The sequence below is a fragment of the Pituophis catenifer genome, unplaced genomic scaffold, assembly GCF_029215685.1.
Source record: "Pituophis catenifer annectens isolate HBS135680 unplaced genomic scaffold, rPitCat1.0.hap2 SCAF_4, whole genome shotgun sequence".
NCBI lineage: Eukaryota > Metazoa > Chordata > Lepidosauria > Squamata > Colubridae > Pituophis > Pituophis catenifer.
The window spans coordinates 39,348,460-39,367,050 of record NW_027256884.1 but is presented as its reverse complement, the minus strand read 5'-3'; the positions used below and the strand labels follow the sequence as shown (position 1 = coordinate 39,367,050).

The 18,591-nt window shown below is 40.6% G+C and overlaps 1 protein-coding gene across 1 annotated transcript in view; it reads left to right on the top strand.

Annotated features, from left to right (window-relative positions):
* OCA2 (OCA2 melanosomal transmembrane protein) overlaps positions 1–18,591 on the top strand; it is a 185,898-nt gene that overhangs the window by 132,935 nt on the left and 34,372 nt on the right. Inside the window, exons 19-21 of the mRNA XM_070943323.1 lie at positions 1,475–1,534; positions 3,190–3,294; positions 5,023–5,116. Of these exons, the coding sequence (XP_070799424.1) occupies positions 1,475–1,534; positions 3,190–3,294; positions 5,023–5,116 (259 nt within the window). The remainder of the gene's footprint in view (positions 1–1,474; positions 1,535–3,189; positions 3,295–5,022; positions 5,117–18,591) is intronic.

Here is an 18,591-nt window from a genome sequence, read left to right as displayed (position 1 = left end):
ATTTAGGCCTCAGTTCAGCTGTTTTGGGTCTTACTGTTTCAATAGAAAAGAATATATATAGTTCAGGGTTGAACTGAGGAGTGATGATGCTACCTAGTTGGGTAATGAAACATTTGGAAACAAACAATTAAGTTCAGAGATTATTAAAGACTTAATCTTACTGTAAATAAAGTTTTTAATTCAAAATTCTAGGATAGACTTGCCTCATAGGATGAAAAGAGAGTGACAGCAAGAATCTTCTTATTCTGCATTAGCCAGATATTATTAAACATATATTCTGTTCACTTGACTGAATATATGACTCATTGTAACCAGATTACTTTGTAAAATATATTTATATATAGTTTCAAGCCAGGACTAAGTGTCATGAACATTTTTTGACTGATTTGACTGTGTGACTTCCGTATCCCAGGACAAGAATGTTGTAAACAGAGCTCTCTGGACTAGCCCCCATTTAGTCCCACAATCTGTTCTCGCAATGGTTGACCAATTTAAAGAAGTCACTAATCTCCCAGCAGGTGACTTTCAAAGGCAGCCATTCTGCCAACAAGGCTAATAGCCATTGATTCCCATGCCTTTTATGAATTGGTCCAACCTGTTTTTGGAGCCAGCTAAGTTAGTGATCAACATTACTTATAGCATGTCTCTTCATCCTCACCTGTTGGTAGAATTTTGAGTGGGAATGTCTGAAAGAATTTATAGAGGCTTCTATGAAACAGTTCCAGTGCTGAGACTTATGAAATGTTTGCACTTAGATGAAGCTTATGAGAAGACTTTGTACTTTATTCATCTGCCATTTTCAACATGTAAACATACAGGGTCATAGTCAACGACATCCCTCCTTTTGATTATATATCAGCCATTTATAATGTATGACGATCATAATCAGATCTTCATCTACCTTCCTGGAAAATTCCTCTTAGAACATTCTCAGGGTCTGCAGAATTTCAGTCAGCTAGCTCTAAATAATCCTTTTCTAATTTGTTTTTGCAATTTTAATTCAGTACTTACATATTACCTAATGTTGGTCCATCTCATCAACAACTGTCTACATTCCATGGAATTTGTTTTCTAGACTTTAGTTCAAGGCAATAAAACTAGAGCATTTGGTATAAAAAAAATTATTCTTTGCTACTGACCTCAGTCTTCTTAACGTGGCTAGAATATAATAATTCCTAAATTCCTATAAATAGTTCTGAGCATTAAACATCTGCTTGAGAATCCATATTAACTGAAAAATTACATCAGTTTTTCTTGAGGGAAAAACAAATATTTGTTTTAATTACTGGGGAGAGAGGGAGAGAACCCAGGTTCCAGTTTACTAACTTTTGTTAGATGTGTAACCAGTGTTTTTGTTGGATTAATCATTTCTTGGAAGTGGGCAATTTTGCCTAATAATTTAGAATGCATATTTTATTTGCTGAATTTACTTTATTTCTTTCTTTCTTTCCTTTTTTTAAAAATAAAAAAATAGGCTTTGGCTCATCTTCATTTAATAGAATACATAGGAGAACAAACAGCTTTGTTGATAAAGGTATAGTTTACAATACGTTTTTTAAATTTAGAAGGGATAAGTTATATTTTTCATAGTTATGGTATTAAATTAATGATTATGTTCTGCTGACAGAGATATAGTCCTAGATTCAAAGGCAAGCCATGCAGTGAAATCCTGATGTTTTTCCTCTTAGATGAATTGTTAGAAGGTGGAACTTGGGAATCAGGAATTTTTTTTTTTTTAAAGCTCCAATATTGGATTTGGATATTATTATTCTCAGGCTACTGTTACCGTTGGGAAAGGGAATCAAATTTAGACCCTTGGTTGTACGAGAGCCTCTTCCAATCCTTTGGACCTGTGAATATATTTGATGCAGAAAACACATCATGAGTGTTTAAAAACTTATGAAAAATAATTCACAAAATAGCTGCAACAGTACTCAACAGCTGCAGAATAGCAGTTTAAAAGAAAAAAAGTTGGTAATTTTGCTTCTTTACCGATCATAATGATTCCCTTGAAGAGTGGCTGATTTTTGCTTTTTGAGGGAGGAGGCAGATAGTCACAATTATAAATGAAGCCCTTGGCCACAGGCTCCTCCCCCCCCTCTGATTTTGATGTTCCAAGAACAGCTATGAGGCTTATTAGGAATCTCAGAGCAATCTTTTTTTAAAAAATAAAGATGGTTCTTGATATGTTTAAGTATATTATTGTATATATATTGTACATTATATAACTAGCCAATAAGTTGGTTGATATAATAAAAAACTATATTTTGAGCTGCGGTGGCGCAGTGATTAGAGTGCAGTACTGCAGGCTACTTCTGCTGCCTGCCGGCCAGTGGTGGAATTCAAATTTTTTTTACTACAGGTTCTGTGGGCGTGGCTTGGTGGGCGTGGCCTGGTGGGCATGGCAGGGGAAGGATACTGCAAAATCTCCATTCCCACCCCACTCCAGGGGAAGGATACTGCAAAATCCCCAGTCCCTCTCCACTCCTGGGGGAAGGATATTGCAAAATCTCCATTCCCACCCCATTCTGGGGCCAGCCAGAGGTGGTATTTGCCAGTTCTCCAAACTACTCAAAGTTTCCGCTACTGGTTCTCCAGAACCTGTCAGAACCTGCTGAATAGCACCTCTGCTGCTGGCTGCCTGCAATTTGGCAGTTCAAATCTCACCAGGCTTAAGGTGGATTCAGCCTTCCATCCTTCTGAGGTGGGTAAAATGAGGACCCGATTGTTGGGGGCAATATGCTGACTCTGTAAACTGCTTAGAGAGGGCTGTAACGCACTGTGAAGTGGTATATAAGTCTAAGTGCTATTGCTATAACTGGGAAAAGGGCCCTGTAAATTTTGGACTAATTTTTTGCTCCCAAAACTATTTGGCATACAGCTGGAACACAGAATGTCATTTCTATGTAATTTTATATTTCTGTGTCTTTTTCTTATTTCTACTGAATCGGGTAATTTTGCTATTTTTATGTACAGTTTTGAGGTTTTAAAACAAAACATTTAAAATTACTACACTGTTCAAAGACATAATAAAGTTGACCTATCTAACATTGAGTTATATACAAATCTGCAGAATTTTAATATGAGTTATAGCAGGATAAATCGATGACAATCTTATTTGCAAAATAATTGGTTTCATGAAAAAGGCCATCTATTTAATCCTTCCTTTCTGTCCTGCCTGTCTGCCAGGTAGTCCCTGAAGAACAACGCTTGACAGTTGCTATTATTTTAATTCTGTGGGTCTCTGCATTGGCATCATCTCTAATTGACAATATTCCATTCACTGCTACAATGGTAAGTCCTATGTCTTTGCATCCTTCTGTTAGGGATACAGTGTAGAGTAACTGCATGTCACTAGATGTTTAGGTCACTATACATTTTTCTTCGGTACTTTCAGATATTAATTTATTAAAGTAATTTCCACCTTTCCCATTACTTTATTGCCAGGGGGACTCTTACATTAATGCTCTGAGGTGTGAAAGTTACCATAGCAATTCCCATACTCCATTAAAAAAAGTTAACAGTTAAAAGAAATAAAATGAGATTAGTCTAACAAGATTTCCTTTTAACAAATCCAGTCTAATAAATCCATCACTTTTCAAGTGCTTAGAAATGAAGCTATGTTTATTTGATCAAGAATCTTTTCAGATATTGATCACCCTCTGCAACCCTTTTGGTTCTTCTATTTTCCCTTTTTGAAGATAGCCATAGAATTGGCATGTGCATTCTTGAAGGGAAGAGTCCCTATCACACATGAGGTGAGGAGAGTGAAGTGACCACATGTCATCCCAGTGGTGACCTTTACATTCTGGAACACCTTGATGCTCTCTCTCTCTCTTTTTTAAATGACAGAATCATTGAGAGATTCTACCTTCAGAGTGTTATTTGGGAAAACCTTATTTTCTACACATTTATTTCAATAAACTGCCATTACAGTATATGCTGCCAACTGTGAGCCATCTGTTAAGATTTTTCAGTTTTATTACTATGACCTAAAAATATTATATTTAATCAGCTATAACAATAATTATGAAATTTCTTTATGTCTACTCCTAACCAGTGTATAGTTAATATTTCGGGTTTCTTATATATATGTAAGAATTAAAATTGTTATTTCCAACACCTTACAATGTATGCCCTCCATTCATTCTGTCTTTTGTCGGGCAGAAATAAGAGATAAAAGTCAAAAGGGATAAAGGGGTGGGGTGGGGTTATCTAGAATGAAATACACTGTAGAACATCTTTAGATCAAGACCATTCAGTCATCATCTGTCACTGAAGAAAACTACTACACATACACACAAACTCATCAGCAAAGGCTTAATTAATACATTTCTTTTAAAAAAAATTCAGATGTGATATTTTCTCATCTTGTCTAATATATTTAGTCAAAACTTTGACTAAAATAAAAAAATAAAGGGCACCCTTCCCTTATACCCTTTTAAATCTCTCTCATATTTTAATCAAACCTCGATTGACGATGATGTCAGTTTGCCGAGTTGCATAAACAGACTTAATCCCTTGAATAAATTTCTTCCCAAAATCCATATTTCCCAAAACTTAAAACATAACAACCCAATTTAAGTTGTCGAACATTCTCTTTGTGCAAAAATATATCTGCTCTGTTTGTTTCTCCTTGTGGTACTGTAAATACTCAGTGACATTCAAATAGTTCTCACATTGTCCGTTAATTCTTTTTTTGGCAAAAGCCCAGGTTGATCAATCTTTGGATCCAATATTTTGTGTGCTTTTGTGGTTTTGGTGGGATTATTTTTAAAAGCCCCTGCAGTTCTCAAGGGAAATTCTAGAATAGCCTTTCCCTTTATGCTACTTTTCATCCATAAAGTACATAGATGAAGGGCACTTACATGAGCTCTCACCTCATCCCAGGATAATTGTACCAAGCACCTTTAAAAGAAGTTAAAAATTAAGTTTCTTATTTTTCAATGTAACTGGTTATTATCTTTAATCTTAATCTTATTGTTTCTCTTACTATTTATTATTTTAATGTACCTTTTGTAGATTCCTGTACTTCTCAATCTAAGTCAAGATCCTGAGGTTAACTTACCTGTAAAACCACTGATCTTTGCATTAGCCATAGGTGCCTGTCTTGGAGGTAAGCAGTGATAATAATAGTTTGAAGAAATATATATTATCAGTGAGAGCTAAAGCAACATACTAAATTTAGGGTTGTGATTTTTAATTTCTCAGTCAGATTAAACACCTTTGTAGTTAACTAAAATGTGATCCACAACTAATCAAATTGCACATTTAAAAATATTCATTTTTTAAAATATATCCTGTTAGCACATGCAATCAGTATTTTTATATCCTCAAAAGAAATAGTAATTCTTTAGAAAGTGGGACTGAAATTGACTTCATGCTTGATTTCACTGGTCTGGCTATTGCTGGTATTAGTGATGGTATTAATGATAGTATCATTCTACAATTTCCATCTATATTGGCCACTCTCATCCTGATGTTGTAGATAATATTCTCAAGTGTTGCAAGCCATCTCATTAGTTCTGTTTCTGAAGAGTATAATCTGGAACATTTGCCTCTTGAATGCAAATAGTCCCTTAGGTAGTATCTGCTAACTTATGGCTATCTTCTCCTATTTCAATCTCTTTCTCAGATGCAACACAACAGTTATTACAAGCAACTATTATTTCAGTATTCTTAACTGGGTAATTGTCATTGGCATCATCTCTAATATCTTTTCTGCTCAAAATTGCCTGGGGTCAATTGATTGGATATTCACAGTGTTTTTCTTCCTTGCATTCCTCACCATAGTACAGAGTTATTTCTCAGTCATCTTATGATACAACATAAATGAATATTCTTGTCTACTAGGAGCTGGTAGACATCATCACTAGCACCGCCATCGTTCAAACACCATACTTTATCCAGCTGTCATAATTATATGTATTGAAGTGGTTTTGACCATGTATCATTACCATCATTGGAACAGTCATCTACAATGTCTTTTTCAGCACTGTTCAGTTTGCAACCAGGTCTGTCCACATTTGAGGTGATTATAGATATGGTTATAGTTTTGATTCATTAACCAGAACATTGGTCTATGATATTTATGATTCGGTGTCATAAAGTGGAACCAAGCCAAGTTTACCTCTACACCTCATTCTTGAAAAATTGGACTAGTACATTGTGAGACCACTGATTATATGCATCTTGCATGCTGGAACAATATCTGAGTGGATATTTAGATTTCCCCCCCCCTCATAATTTCACCAATGTGTTTTTAGATCTCTTTTTGGGAAGAGAAAGGAACTCTGTTGTGAGAATGAGGAAGATGCTTTCCAAGCTGACTGGTCCTAGAGATCAGTGATGTCTGTAACAAGCCACAAGAACAAAAATGGTGATGCTCTTGATGCTGCAATCACATATTGCATGATAATATTTAATACAAATATCTAAATTGTGGGACATGCATAATGATGATGATGATTATTATTATTAATTAAATTTCTATACCGCCCTTCTCCAAATAGGACTCAGGGCGGTGCACAGCCTAAGTAAAAACAGAGCATACAAAATTTAAAAAACAGTATTAAAATAATTAAATACTTTGGCCGTAAATTAAAACAACCCAATTTAAAATCAATTTAAAATTTAGCTCAAGCCAGCCCAGCTAGTTAAAATAAATAGGTTTTCAGGGCCCGACGAAAAATCCGGAGGTCTGTTATTATACGTAACTCTGGGGGAAGGTTGTTCCAGAGGGTGGGCGCCGTCACAGAGAAGGCTCTCCCCCTGGGGGTCGCCAGCCGACATTGTCTGGCGGACGGCACCCTGAGGAGGCCCACTCTGTGTGAGCGTACTGGCCGGTGGGAGGCTATTGGTGGCAGAAGGCGGTCTCGTAAGTACCCCGGCCCTAAGCCATGGAGCGCTTTAAAAATGGTCACCAACACCTTGAAGCGCACCTGGAAGACCACCGGGAGCCAGTGCAGCTCGTGCAGGAGAGGTGTCACATGGGAACGCCTCATCGCCCCCATAATCCTCCGCGCGGCCGCGTTCTGGACCAGCTGGAGCCTCCGGGTGCACCCCAGGGGGAGCCCCATGTAGAGAGCGTTGCAGTAGTCCAGGCGGGAAGTGACTAGTGCCTGAGTGACTGTGCGTAGAGAGTCCCAATCTAGAAAGGGGCACAACTGGCGTATCAGGCGAACCTGATAAAAAGCCCCCCTGGCCACGGCCGTCAAATGATCTTCTAAAGACAGCCGTGCATCCAGGAGGACGCCCAAGTTGTGAGCCCTCTCCGTGGGGGTGAGTGATTCGCCCCCAATAGCCAGCGATGGCGTCAGCTTGCTATATCAGGACGCTGGAAGCCACAGCCACTCAGTCTTGGAGGGGTTGAGTCGGAGCCTGTTTCTCCCCATCCAGGCCCGCACGGCCTCCAGGCACTGGGACATCACTTCAAGGGCATCGTTAGGGTGGCCTGGGGTGGAGATGTACAGCTGGGTGTCATCAGCGTACTGATGGAACTCCACCCTGAAGCCACGGATGATCTCACCCAGCGGCTTTACATAAATGTTGAACAGAAGGGGCGAGAGGACTGACCCTTGTGGCACCCCATAAGCAAGGTGCCTCGGGGTCGACCGCTGCCCCCGTCAACACAGATTGCGACTGGTCAGAGAGGTAGGAGGAGAACCACCGCAGAACGGTGCCCCCCACCCCCAACCCCGCCAACCGGTGCAACATGATACCATGGTCGATGGTATCAAAAGCCGCTAAGAGGTCTAACAGGACCAGGATAGAGGAGCAACCCCTATCCCGAGCCCTCCAGAGATCATCCACCAACGCGACCAATGCCATTTCCGTGCTGTGCCCAGGCCGGAAGCCGGACTGGAGCGGGTCTAGATAGACAGTTTCATCCAGGTACCGGGGAAGCTGTTGTGCTACCACACTCTCAACAACCTTCGCAACGAAGCGAAGGTTGGAGACTGGACGATAGTTAGCCAAAACAGCCGGATCCAGAGAGGGCTTCTTGAGGAGGGGCCTCACAACCGCTTCTTTCAAAGCGGCCGGCAGGACCCCCTCACTCAAAGAAGCGTTAACAATCTTCTGGAGCCAGCCTCGTGTCACCTCCCGGGAAGCCAGTACCAACCAGGAGGGACACGGGTCCAATAAACATGTGGTCACGTTCAGCCATCCCAGGACCCTGTCCATGTCCTCGGGAGCCACAGGATCAAACTCCCCCCAGATAACACTCTCAAGACCTGCCTCAGTCATCCCGTCCGGACATACCCAGTCAGAGGCCAGTCCTTCCCGAATCTGAGCGATTTTGTCATACAGATACTGCACAAAGTCCTCAGCTCGGCCCTGCAAGGGGTCATCCCGCACTTCCAGATGGAGGAGGGAGCGGGTCACCCTAAACAGGGCGGCCGGGCGATTATCTGATGACACGATAAGAGCGGCAAAATAGCTAGATTTCGCTGCTTTTATCGCCACTAGGTAGGTCTTAATATGAGACCCCACCAGTGTTCGGTCGGATTCGGAGCGGCTGGTCCTCCAACTACTCTCCAGGCGTCTTTTCCAGCGCTTCATCTCCCTAAACTCCTCGGAGAATCAAGGAGCTAGGTGAGTTCAGTGCCGGGTCAGAGGCCGCAAAGGCACGACACGGTCCAAGGCCCCGGCAGCCGCACTATTCCAGGCGGCCACCAGGTCCTCAGCCGAGTCATGAGCCAGAGTCTCAGGAAATGGCCCAAGCTCCATCTGGAACCTATCAGGGTCCATCAGGCGCCTGGGGCGAAACCACCTGGTTGGTCCCGCCTCCCTGCGGCAGGGTGCAGCGGTTAGAAAGTCCAGTCGAAGGAGCGAGTGGTCAGACCATGACAAGGGTTCGATGACTATATCCCCTGTATCAAGGCCACTCGACCACTGACCAGAGACAAAAACTAAGTCCAGAGTGTGTCCACCCGTGTGAGTGGGGTCATGAATTAACTGAATAAGGTCCATGGCCATCATGGAAGCCATGAACTCCCGAGCCACCTCAGACGTTTCGCCGACAGATGGCAGGTTGAAATCCCCCATGACTAGAAGTCTGGGGGTACCAACCGCCACCTCAGCTATGACGTTGAGCAGCTCGAGCAGGGCCGTTGCCACGCGGCAGGGAGCCAGGTACGTGATCAACAAGCCCATCTGTACTCCACGACCCCACCTCACAAAAAGGGACTCACATCCGGCTATCTGTGGAACAGTGGTCTCCCTCGGATCAAGACTTTCCTTTATAATAACCGCCACCCCCCCCACCCCTGCCCTGAGCTCTCGGCTGATGGAATGCTCGGAAACCTGGTGGGCACATATCCACGAGGGGAACCCCCCCTCATGGCCCAACCAGGTCTCCGTAATACCTGCCAGGTCCGCTCCCCCCTCCTGAATAAGATCGCAAATGAGGGGGGCTTTATTTACCACGGACCTGGCATTGCACGACAGCAGCCAAAGGCTCGGGCCCTGAGAGTCTGAACAGCCTGGGATATGAGAAGGGCTATGGGGACCGGGGCGCGCCACCGCTCGAAGATAGCGAGTGTGCGCCCCCACATGATGCGGCCCCCTGCTCCCGCCATATCTGCCCCTCCCACTCAACACATTGATAGAAAAGCCCTCGACAGAATGGACTCTAATGTCCCCCTTACCCCCGGAATCCGCACCCTCCGTGGCCCCACTGACAGCTGTGCCGGACCCCTCCCCCCATGGGTTAACCCCCAAACCCACACAACCCTCCCACCCCTTAAAAATCTATCAAAAAGTTTCCCTAAAAAACCCCTCAATCCCCTTTTTGCAGCATGCCACCTCTCGGGGTGCCAAAGCCCGTCATAAAGGTAGGCCCTTGATAAAGTGGAGGGCCACACCTGCGAGAGGGGGGAGTCTCGCAGAATAAGAAGTTCTGTTGGCGAATACATCTAATCAATCAGTTAATTAATTAATCTGGGGGAAGTCCACGGCCTGGGGGTAATCCAGATAGTCCAAAGTCTGGGGAGGGACATTCAATCAATTCCAAGTCAATAAATTCAATAAATTCCACTGCTCTCTCACAGCAGTGGATGGAGTCTTAAGCCACTTTGAGGCCAGATGTTGACACCAGCTGCCCTCTCACGAAAGCTGGGAAGGGCCAGAAACCGCAGTCATCGTCCGGCTCCATGCAAGGCTTGAAATCTGAAATATCTCACTCTACAACTGGGGGGCTTTAATAGCAGTCACCAATCTACAGGTCCGCGAGCCAAGAGAAGCCTCCGATGGTTCTGGCGGCAGCACCTTGGGCGAATCAGGAGGCGAATCAGGAGGCTGTAGATGTCCATGGGAGGCAAATATCATCCTATTGTTCAGAGGAACCTCCAGATGATAAGTGGCCTCACAGAGGCTAACAGACCACATGGGGCATAAGAGCTTGGCCCCAGGTCTTTTCCAATTGTCAGAACCAGCAATGTTTCTAGCTCGCCCCCATCCACATAAGGGAGGGGGGGAACCTCTGGGAGAACCAGGAAGAGGCCCCCTCCAAGTAAGCCTCCCATCTAAGTTGTAATAGCAGTTCCAAGGAATTGACATTAATAGTATATTGTGGTCAGAGGCTCCTCGCACTCCCTAAGCAAGTTCCTCCTCCTTTTCGCCCCCTCTGGTGTCATCCCTCACAGCCGCTCATCCTAGTATTGTAGCAAGTGCCAGCCCGACAATCCCAGCTCTCCGAAAAAAAAATCTCCATCCATCGCTGGGAAGCCCCTGCCATCCCCTCGGAGTTCCGGGGAGAGACTGCATCGCCGATGCTGCCACCGCCCACTCCACCAGTCCGGCAGCTGCAGGGAGATGCCGAAGCCGCTCTCCCTGCTCGTAAAACTGCAGCGCAGCCGCCTCCGTCTCCTCCCGGCCATCGCGTCCTGGAAAGCTGCCAGCTCTCAAAAAGACAACATCCGATTGGTGGGAAGGTCCCCTCGCCAGACATGGGGCAAAATTAGCTGGTCCGGCCCCCGAAAACTCCCAAAAGCCGGGGAATCTCCCCCAGGTATCGCCGCCGCTCAGCTGGGAGCGGCCATCTTGGACATGCGCAGGAAGAGTTATATGATGATGCATGTGTTATCATTTGGTCTCCACAGTCCTCCTGCAGAAGCTCATGATAGTAATTCCTTCATTTTCATATTCAGTATTCCTCCATTTTCATTGATCTCTCAAATAGGATCTAATCAGGACTCAGTCAGTCATCTTCAGCCAAGGAAACCAGTCCACGGAATCTAGTATTTCAGAAGCAGAAGGTTTATGTCTCTCTGCTAATACTTCTTTACTCTGATGCTAAGAATTATGATCTGAACAAAAGAAAAGAATTCGCAGCCTAAGTAGACTAAAACCAACTTGTAGAGAGCCAGAAGTTAGCTCAATAATTGATTGCTTATCAAAGGAAGCTGATAATGTTCCTGAAGCTTTGCAGCATCAGAATTCAACAAAATCATGGCTACAGAACCTAAGCAAGAGTTGGTGGGAATTATAGAGAAAAGTATTTAAGCAGTTTGAAGCCTTGATGAAACAATGAGCTTAATAGTCTATCCTTGATATTGATAATCTCTTATTGACAGTGGTAGTTAGAATGCAATATTACAGGCTAATTCTGCTGACTGCCAGGAGTTTGATTCTGACCAGCTCAAGATTGACTCAGTCTTCCATCCTTCCGAGGTCAATAAAATGAGGACCCAGATTGTTGTGGGTAATAGGCTAACTCTGTAAACTGCTTAAAGAGTGCTGTAAGAGTAAGAGTAAGTCTAAGTGCTATTGCTACTGCTATAATGCGAACTTAGACACTTGGAATTATTTATTTCATGGAATTATTTATTTCATGGAATTATTTATTTCATGTTTCTAGATCACCCATTTTACTTCAGGAAGGCTTGTTTTTTATCTTTGTAATCCTGGTACCAAACTTTTTATTGGAACTTGCTATTTTTGTGTGATGCTTGACACCTTGATAAAAGATTATGGATATGTCTACAGTTTTGATCATGAGTGAATTGATTTATGATATCTCTTTTAATTTAATTCCAGAGATTTGTTAGGCTGTTTAAAATGGCCACTTTCCAGAAAGGGACCTATTGGTTGTTGTTGACTCATTGAATCTGCTTTACCATGCATAGGGTAGCATTGAAGTTTGTCAATTTCTTGCAGAAGATAGATTGGCTCTTTTTTTTTTTTTGCAAAAGAATGTTAAATTTTGTGAGTATCTAAAAATCATTCATATAGAAGACTTTCGTAGTGGAATGGACCAGATCCTATTTTTTCCTGATTACTTGGACATTGCTCCTTCTTCATGCATAATTTCTAAAGAATTAAAGTTTCCTCTTGGGATTTGAGTCTGAAAGATTTTCAGTTGCTTCTTTAAGAATTTATCTAGCTGCTATCTTCATATTTTGAGGTAGTTAATATTTTTTCCCTGTTTTCTTGCATCTTGTTGTGAGCAATTTTGGAAAGATACATCAAGATCAAAATGGTGTTTACCAAAAGATAAAAGATGAACAGATGGCAACATTATAGACCAAATATCATGTTATAAATACGTAGGAAGAGTGTTTCAGCAACTAGGCCTTGGGGCAAAAAAAAAAGCTTGCCACTGATAACACTCTGATAAGTGAAGTAGCTATTTTCAACTTTTTCAGTATGAATTTAGATATTCTAGTAGATGTCAAAATCTTTGCTGCTTAAAGTTGGAGCTAATTGCTTTATGGGTCTCAGGACCAGGTTTCTGATTAAGCTGCAAACAGTTTGACCAGACTTCCTTCAGGCTGTCTTCTCAATAGTATTACTATGATCAGAAGCAGGCTGATTAAGGTTGAAGCCAAGGCCTGGATTTTACTGATTAATTTTGGCTTCAATTAAATTTCTTCCTAGTAGGCTTAGAATCTATCCCTGTGATTGACAATTTTCAGTCTCCTTGGCACTGAAATCTAGAAACCAAATTGGCTCATCTGGATTTTGTTTTAATGCCTTATTATCTGTAGGTTTTTAAAAAGCCAAGTCTGTTATTCGATTAACAACTTTAGATTGTGAGCATCAACATGATCTGGCTAAGCGATCAGTACCCCCAGAGAACTTTTGAACCTTTTTCAACTAGCCTGCTATCTTCAACCCAACCACTTCAAGGAAAAATAAGGTCTTTAAATTCTGGCTTTCTTATATTTTACTCTTGGAAGGTAAAATTAATAATATCCCTATGGGAGACTGGCTCTGCCTTTGTGATTCAGGAGAAGCTGAATCTCTGACGCATGTCTTATTGTGGTGACCATTTTGTTAAGATATTTGATTGATTCATGTCATTTCTATTTTTGACTCACAGGCCAGGTAGCTCTGACATATTTTATATTTCCTTTTTATTATTTCTCTTAACCTAGCCATTTTTTTTCTTTTCAAGACTAGTAAATTCCATTCTGAAAATGGTTATTTACTTTGCAGTCTTACTTGGAATGATTAATGACCATAATAAAATGTTGATTTATAAGAAATACTTACTAAATTTGTTTCCTCTTTAATCCCCTCTTTTTCTGTCTTTGGTACTGTATTGGTCTTGAAATGTCAATTTACATTTTCCATTTTAGTGTTCTGAAAGGCTGTCTTTCTAATCTCTGATTTGTCATTAGACATGCACTGAATCTAATCTTTTATGCTGGAAAGTTCCAAAGTTGAAAATTGCATGTGGATAGGAAAATTCTGTACTGAGTTATTTTATTTCAATTTCATTTGTGGCAGAAATTAGTTCTCTCTAAATTTGCAAACCCCAAAACATCCTTTGATATGTTTAATATCTGATAAGAAGTATTGATTCTGCAATTTTTGGAAAGAGTCTACTCTTTCTCTCATTCTCAAAATCCTGAAAAGGCATTCTGATCTTACTATTTTGTGAAAAGATAGATGTAACGCTAACCCTTGTAAGGGTCACTGGAGTCCAAGTTCTCCTGGCCCTCTTCATATGGCTGCCAGTCCACACTGGTCCCTCTCTGATGGACCTCTACTTGCCAGGGTCACTTGATGGGGTGATGGTCAGCCTCCTCTCAGCAGGCGGGTCACATGATGGGGTGGTATTCAGGTGGCTGGTTGGACCTTCTTTCTCTTTCTCTCTCTTCACTCTCTCTTGAACTGCCTGCTGGGCTCTCCTTCCACAGCCTCTGCTCCTTTGTTGTTTCCTCTGTTTACATCCTTTCATTCAAACTCTTCTCTTCCTCAGGCTTGCCTCCCAGAAGCCTCTCCTCTCCTCTCCCCTTCTCTCCCTTAGGCTTGCCTCCAAGATACCTCTCCTAGCCTATCCCCTTATTTCCCTCAGATATCAGAAGCCTCTGTTATCCTATCCCTTTAGGCATCCTTTTCCCCAGGCATCCCTTCCTATCCTTACGTTCCCACTTTTCCCCCCTTTTTTTCCAGCCAAGCCTCTCCTTCCTCCTCTTGCACTCCCTCTGTCTCCTCCCCTTCCTGCCAAAACCTCCTTTTATTCCATTCTCTCCCCTGCTATATAGAAAATGATAAAGACAGAATAAAAAGAAATTGGCTTCTGAGATACTACTTAAAAGGAATAAACATAAAGACGTTCAAAAGTAAAAATAAGATTTATAAGGCTCGCTTATTTGACTAAGATCATAACGTATACAATGTTTTTTTCCCCTCACCCAGCATCTTTAAATGGGTTTTTCTTGACTGGGACTGAATAGCAAAAGCACTTAGCAATAGCACTTAAGACTTATATACCACTTCATAGTGCTTTACAGTCCTCTCTAAGTGGTTCACAGTCTGCATATTTCCCCCAACAGTCTGGGTCCTCATTTTACCGACCTCGGAAGGATTGAAGGCTGAGTCAACCTTGAGCTGGTGAGAATTGAATTGCCAAATTGCTGGCAGCTGGCAGTCAGAAATAGCCCGTAGTACTGCATTCTAACCACTGTACCACCACGGCTCTTCCTGTTGTTGATTATTGAGGCTTTAAAGATTTGTTTATAGATATGATATGAGAAGAAGCTAGTTTTTCCTGTTAAATCAACAGATTTAAATAGTTTAAATAAACACATTTATTTATTTATTTTAAAATAAATTGAAAAGTCATAAGCTATGGTATTAAAATTGAAGGAAAGTGTTAAATTTGTGAAGGACTTTCTGAAAAGAGATGATAAGATGATAAGAAATTAATTTATGGGACATTATGTGATGGGATTAAATTTCTATACAGTGCATTCAGAAAGTATTCAGACCCCCTTCACTTTTGTCAATTTTGTTATGCTGCAGCCTGATTCTACAGTTGTTGAAATTCATTTTTTCTCATTAATCTACACTAAGTACCCCATAATGATAAAGTGAAAACAGAATTAGTTTTGCTGATTAAGACTCAATAATAAGGCTTTATTATTAATAGATAAAAGATGAGATATGGAATGAAGACATTTTAGGTTGAAATGTTAGAAAAGGTGATATGTTATTGAAATTAAAAACAGAAGGGGCAAATTATATGTGTGTGTATACACACACACACATATATACACATACATACACATGACATACATACATATCCTTTTCTCATATTTTTCTTCCATTACCCTCATTTCTATTTCTTCTTGCACTTTTTATGTTTTTTCTTTTCTTTTTGTATTTTACCTAGTTTGCATTAGTTTTTATCTTTTATTTTTAAACTACAATAAAAATATTATTAAGAAGCGGTAACTTTGTAATTAAATTTAATCCCTCTGAAAATGTGTTCTGTTAGATAGATTACAGCTCAGTGTTTAACTGGTGAGATTTCAGTGTGTAGATTTATCTTTCATCAAATGTTACTAGTGAACCAAGCAATTCCACAAAGGACCAGGCTTATCTGAAATTTATAAAAACAATATTTAACTTATAACTGTTATTTCTTTAATGTATCTTTATGCTGTTCTACAAATAGTGGCTATGCAGAAGCTGTAACAATGACAACTTGCTAGACTAAACCTAACTAAGAAGGGGATTTACAGAGAGATATTAAAGAATTCAAAATGATGGCCATTGTTGCCATATTACTTAGCCACCCCAATGGATTTCCTGTAAGAAACTTTCCTGTTTCTGATTTGGCCTCAATAAAAATCAGCACTGTGGTGCATTTTCTAATGATGTTCAATTTCAGCAAAGAATAGTTGCCCTTTGTTAACATACCTTGACCAAGAAATGAAATCAGAAGGACCAAATGTCTCCATAGACAAAGATGAAGGCAACATTGTTTGTGTTATGATAAATCTGCAGAACTGGTGCAAATTACTCCAACAGTGGGAAATTTCTCACAAAGTGAATTTGTCCATTTTGTGTATTCAGCTTAATAGGGAGTACTTTGGATTTCTTCTGTCTGAGAGGTCTATGGGAGAAACTGGTCTTCTTGGTCATTATTCCAACCTTTCGGAATAATTTCTTCTGATGTTCAGACTGCCCCTACTTTGCTATTCTTCAGAAAGCTTTGAAAACTTGATTGAATACTATTTCAGAGGAAATTTGCATTTGCTTAACTTTCTACATCTTCCTTGTGGGACAGAAGATTATGATTATTTGTTTTAAAAAAACACTAAGTTTGTATTGAATTGATTTTGAACTATTATCATTGTTAGCACAAGTTATTTGTGGTATAGTATACCATTCCGTTCCAAATGACTTGTGTTAACAATGATAACAGCTGAACTGTTGAACTGTTATCATTGTTAACACAAGTCATTTGGAACAGAATGGTATAGAAATGAATACTTCCCCCCAATTCCCTGGGCAAACATTGTTTGGACTGGTAATCTTAAGGCAACTACCAACAATTGAAGAACTGCTCCTATTATACTTGATGGGGACCAGCTAATTTAGGGTTAAAGATACACGCTTGTGTATAGAATCCTATTCTTCTCCATCAAACTGTTCCCACTGTATTTATTGTCCCTAGTCATTGAATTGTGTTATGCTTTACCCCATTGGTGTTCTTTTTATTAGTACCTAAATAGGTACAATAGTATTAATAAACTCTCAAGAAATGTGTAGTACTTTAAGTATTAAAGAAATCAGAGAAAGCCATCATGAACTCAGCATTATAACTAGGATTTGATACCCTGGTGAACATGAATGTAACAAATTAGTGTTATGGTTTTCTTGTTTGTTTATGTGCTATGTCCATACATAGAGTCATGTAGACATTGATAATCTTATTGTCTAATTAAGACACCTGTGACCAGGCACACCTGCCTTATAGTGATATATATAACAGGAAGAGCAGGCAAGGTCAGAAAGAGAGATCTGCAGAATGTGGAAACTTGTGGAAACCAGTGAAACATTTGGAAGGAACAGGAGCCACTCAGGCAAGATTGATCAAAGTTCTGGAATTCTAAAATGCTCAGGAATAATGGCTGTCCTCTCTTTCACTTCTCCTCTCTAGTCTAAAAACAGACTTAAAAGTGAAATTAGCTCTCCAACCAAGTGAGCAAGTAGTATAAGGAATGCCATTTTGAATAAGGGAAGTAGACTTTTATAAAGCTGCATGTAAGAGCATATGATTGTATGGTTTGTTAAACTAAGGCCACTGCATAGAAATCAGTGAAAACTATTTACTGGAAAAACACTGTAATAAGAAATATCACTGAAGTTTGGAGTGGAATAATGTGTGTTTCTGTGCCTGGAAAGTTCTGGTTCTTTTCCCCATTGTCTGACAAATTTGAAGTCAAGTATAAGAAATAGTGTATAAGGGTGTTTTTCTGCCTTTGATTGGTTAATACAACAGAATCTGCAGCTGTAGCCCCCATTCCCAATCAAGTAAAGTTCATTTGATCAGTTAGTGGCTTTAGCAAATGATCTCAGAGAAATAAAATTAGAGAATAATTTCAAAACACTGGAAGAGAAATCCAAAGATTTCAAACTGGGGTGTGTGAATGGGTGATTGAAGCCTGCACATATTAAAAAGAAATTAATTTGTGATTTTTTTTGGGGGGGGGGATGCAATAGGGTTGAATCTAGGATTTAAGGATGGTCCAACATAAGTATGCTTTCCTTCTGTTCAGATATAGTTATGCTGAGTGTGAAAACTGGGATGAAATTAACATTTGAAGAACACAGTACTTTGCTTCATTTTTAAAGTCACAGTCATAGATCTCTGACAGCTTCAGCACTATCATATAATGACTTATTCACATATGCACATAAAATCCATGTTGACATTCTGAACTGCACAGACTTTCCTTGTGCAAAACACCTAATGTTTTTCTACTTCAATGAGTCTCTCAATTTCTTAAGTAAACAATGGAGAGAATGCTCTAAGGTGCCTTTTTTCCAGTTTGTAGAGGAAGAACACTCAAATTCTGCTCAGTGACAACAGAATGGAAAAACCAAACCAAATTGCATGTACAGTAATTGATTTTCAGTTACTGTTGGGACTAATCCCATTCTGAAACTGTCACAGACTTATCACAGTTATAGTTTGCCATGGATAATCCATTGCTTATCTCTGTGTTCACACACTGTTTCTCCATTTTAGAAAACATTGCCGCAGCTTCCCTCTCTAGGCTTTTACTGTATTTTATGCCACAATTCCCAGGTTTCCAGTGGTGTCTACAGGGAAGGTGTCTAAAAGTC